We start from the raw sequence: 4,306 nt of genomic DNA, 5'->3' as shown, positions 1-4,306 counted from the left end.
GGATGAAAGGGAGGAAAGAGAAAGAGGGGGAGAGGGAGGGGGAGGAAAGAAAGAGGGAAGGAATGAAAGACAAAAGGGAAGGAGGGAAGGAAGAATGAAAGGGTGGAAGGGAAGGAGGCAGGAAAAGGAGAAGGAAGGAAGGAAGGAAAGAAGGGATGAATTGATTGAAAGGAAGTGAAGGACTTAGGAAAGGATTGAAAGAAAAAGAGGGGGAAGAGGAAAGAGGGAAGGAAGGAAGGACAAAAGGGTGGAAGGGAAGGAAGGAGGGAGGAAAGAGAGAAGGAAGGAAGAATGAAAGGGGTAAAGGGATGGATGGAAGGAAGGGGAGGATGAAGGAAAGAGACGGAAGGAAAGCAAAAGAGAAGGAAGGAAGGAGAAAGAAGGAGAGAGGGAGGAAAGAGGGAAGGAATGAAAGACAAAAGGGAAGGAGTGAAGGAAGGATGACAGGGTGGAAGGGAAGGAGGAAGGAAAAGGAGAAGGAAGAAAGAAAGGGAAGGATGGATGGAAGGAAGGGAAGGATAGAGGAAAGGATTGAAAGAAAAAGAAAGGGAGGAGGAAAGAGGGAAGGAAGGAAGGGCAAAAGGGTGGAAGGAAAGGAAGGAGGGAGGAAAGAGAGAAGGAAGGATGAAAGGGGTGAAGGGATGGATAGAAGGATAAAGGAAAGAGACGGAAAGAAAGCAAAAGATAAGGAAAGTAGGAAAAAGAGGGAGGTAAGAGGGATGGAATAAAAGACAAAAGGGAAGGAGGGAAGGAAGGATGAAAGGGTGGATGGGAAGGAGAAGGAGAAGGAAGGAAGGAAGGGAAGGATGGATGGATGGAAGGCTAGAGGAAAGGATTGAAAGAAAAAGAGAGGGAGAAGGGAAGAGGAAAGGAAGGAAGGACAAAAGGGTGGAAGGGAAGGAAGGAGGGAGGAAAGAGAGAAGGAAGGAAAGACAAAAGGAAGGGAAGGAAGGAGGGAGGAAAGAGAGAAGGAAGGAAAGACAAAAGGAAGGGAAGGAAGGAGGGAGGAAAGAGAGAAGGAAGGAAAGACAAAGGGAAGAAAGGAGAAAGAGCGAGGGAGGGAAGGAGGAAGATGGAGGGAAGGAGGAAGGAAAGAGAGAAGGAAGGAAGGTGAGACAGAGGGCCTTAGAAAAGAGCCCAAGAGCCGCATCCGCCCCCAGGCCTGGATTTACCTATACCTGGTGTAGATGCGCCCTAGGTCTCTTCCCCGGGAATCTCTTAAATGCCACTATATATTGTTTATATTTATTTTCCAGGACTTCAACGATGCTGACTTTTACTTCGGAGGAGGTCCGCCAGCTCCTGCACAACAAGTTTGTGGTCATCATGGGCGACTCGAGTGAGTCTTTGCCAGCTTTGTAAGAGGAAGAGACTGCAATGGGTTGTATTGCTATTTAAAACATATATATTTTTAAAAATAGTATTACTTTGGAAAGACAGAAGATAAGAGGTCCCAATTACACTATGTAACACAATTTTTGTTCCTGTGTTATCAATGCCATTTCCTAATTGGTTCTATCATAAAAACATGGAGAAAGTTTATTAAACTGCAAAAACTTTATTTTGACGAGAGGGACATCTCGCGATGGTAGTCTTTCAATGAATATTTATTTATTTACGACATATATATGCCGCCCTTCTCACCCTGAAGGGGACTCAGAGCGGCTTATAAGGTATATATACATACAACATATTATATTATCAACATAATACAATATCAGTATTATATATTACTATATTGTACTATACCATTATATTGTAATATTACATGTAATATAAATATTTAATTATAATATAATATTATTGGTATTATACTGCATTGCATTATAATATTATAAATATATGTATATACAATATATTATATTACACTACATTATAATATCATATTATTAGTAGTATTATATTACACTACATTCTAATATTATAAATATATATACAATATATTATATTACATTACATTATAATATCATATTATTAGTAGTATTATATTACACTACATTCTAATATTATAAATATATATACAATATATTATATTACACTACATCATAATATATTATTATTAGTATTATATTGCATTACATTATAATATTATAAATATATGTATATACAATATAAAATATTATGTTATATTATATTATTAGCATAGCAAGAATATCTCAACGAATTCAACATCATTTCTGGCACAAAAACAAAGTTTCCGGAGTAGAACAACTGCTGATTTCTTCCCTTTTTAATGGATTCATCAGTATATCACATGGCCACAATCAAAGAGTTGGAAGGGACCCCCAAAGGTCATCCAGACCAGCCCCCTTCTGCCATACACCACCAAAGCCCTCCTGACAGATGGCCATCCAGCCTCTGTTTCAAAACCTCCAACATTTCCAGGCAGCATATTCTACAATGGAAGAGCTTTTGGCCTAGAATCGAGTTGGCTTTTTGTGCTGCTGCATCACGCTTCCTGGCTCATGACCATCTTGTCCACTATGTCCTAGGTTATGCTTTCAAGCTAGGATGTATTTTAATTTGTCCTGCCTCCTTGTAGTACCTTACATTTCTCCCTGAAGATTTAAAAAAAAGGAGGAAAAGGAATATAAAGATATATACCTCCCTATATAACGATGCTTGATGTTGGATTGAAGAAAACCAGGGAATAAATGCTGCTTCTCTTGCAGTCCAGAGGTCTGTCTATAAGGACCTGGTCCGCCTGCTCCAGACAGACTCGTTGCTCACCAGCGCCCAAATGAAGGCCAAGGTAAATCTAATAATAATAATTTATTTATCGTGTTATCAGCAACCATACCATTGTATTACATTTCTAATAGAACAAAACAAACAGACAGATTAAAAAAGCACAAATTTTGCAAACTTGGTAGTTGGTTAAATGTCCTTTGACCAGTATCTGGCCACTTGGAGTGCCTCTGGTGTTGCCGCAAGGAGGTCCTCCCTTGTGCATGTGGCAGGGCTCGGGTTGCATTGAAGCAGGTGGTCAGTGGTTTGCTCTTCTCCACACTCGCATGTTGTGGATTCCACTTTGTGGCCCCATTTCTTGAGGTTGGCTCTGCATCACGTGGTGCCCGAGCGCAGTCTGTTCAGCGCCTTCCAAGTCGCCCAGTCCTCTGTGTGCCCAGGAGGGAGTCTCTCATTGGGTATCAGCCGTTGGTTGAGGTTCTGGGTTTGAGCCTGCCACTTTTGGACTCTCGCTTGCTGAGGTGTTCCAGCAAGTGTCTCTGTAGATCTAAGAAAACTATGTCTTGATTTAAGTCGTTGACGTGCTGGCTGATACCCAAACAGGGGATGAGCTGGAGATGTCTCTGCCTTGGTCCTTTCACTATTGGCTGTCACTTCCCGGCGGATGTCAGGTGGTGCAATACCGGCTAGACAGTGAAATTTCTCCATTGGTGTGGGGCGCAGACACCCTGTGATGATGCGGCATGTCTCATTAAGAGCCACATCTATTGTTTTAGTGTGGTGAGATGTGTTCCACACTGGGCATGCATACTCAGCAGCAGAGTAGCATAGCGCAAGGGCAGGTGTCTTCATTGTGTCTGGTTGTGATCCCCAGGTTGTGCCAGTCAGCTTTCGTGTTATATAGTTTCTAGCACCCACTTTTTGCTTGATATTCAGGCAGTGCTTCTTGTAGGTCAGAGAACGGTCTACAGTGACTCCTCCCAGGTATTTGGGCGCACTGCAGTGCTCCAGTGGGATTCCTTCCCAGGTAATAATCCTCAGAGCTCGGGATGCTTGTCTGTTCTTAAGGTGAAAGGCACATGTCTGTGTTTTAGATGGATTAGGGATCAGTTGGTTTTCCCTGTAGTAGGCAGTAAGAGCGCCTAGAGCTTCAGAGAGCTTCTTTTCAACCATCTCAAAGCTCCCTGCTTGAGCAGTAATGGCACGATCATCAGCGTAGATGAAGCTCTCTGTCCCTTCTGGCAGTGGCTGGTCATTTGTGTAGATGTTGAACATGGATGGAGCAAGCACGCTCCCCTGAGGCAGGCCGTTCTTCTGTTTCCGCCATCTGCTTCTCTGGCCCTGGAACTCAACAAAAAAGCTCCTGTTTTGTAGCAGGTATCCTATGAGAGCTTCTGTTCAACCATTTCAGAGCTCTCTACTTGAGCGGTGATGGCACGATCATCAGCATAGATGAAACTCTCTGTCCCTTCTGGCAGTGACTGGTCATTTGTGTAGATGTTGAACATGGATGGAGCCAGCACGCTCCCCTGAGGCAGGCCGTTCTTCTGTTTCCGCCATCTGCTTCTCTGGCCCTGAACTCAACAAAAAAGCTCCTGTTTTGTAGCAGGTTTCCTAT

The 4,306-nt window shown here is 43.0% G+C and overlaps 1 protein-coding gene across 1 annotated transcript in view; it reads left to right on the top strand.

Moving 5' to 3' along the window:
- Window positions 1-1,261: 1,261 nt before the first annotated feature.
- Window positions 1,262-4,306, top strand: part of PCED1A (PC-esterase domain containing 1A) — a 16,442-nt gene continuing 13,397 nt past the window's right edge. Inside the window, exons 1-2 of the mRNA XM_067468499.1 lie at window positions 1,262-1,339; window positions 2,673-2,752. Coding sequence (XP_067324600.1) covers window positions 1,267-1,339; window positions 2,673-2,752 — 153 coding nt within the window. The 5' untranslated portion in view covers window positions 1,262-1,266. The remainder of the gene's footprint in view (window positions 1,340-2,672; window positions 2,753-4,306) is intronic.

This window comes from Anolis sagrei, chromosome 5 (genome assembly GCF_037176765.1).
Source record: "Anolis sagrei isolate rAnoSag1 chromosome 5, rAnoSag1.mat, whole genome shotgun sequence".
Lineage (NCBI taxonomy): Eukaryota > Metazoa > Chordata > Lepidosauria > Squamata > Dactyloidae > Anolis > Anolis sagrei.
The sequence above is the reverse complement of the archived record's forward strand: the minus strand, read 5'-3'. Positions and strand labels throughout refer to the sequence as shown.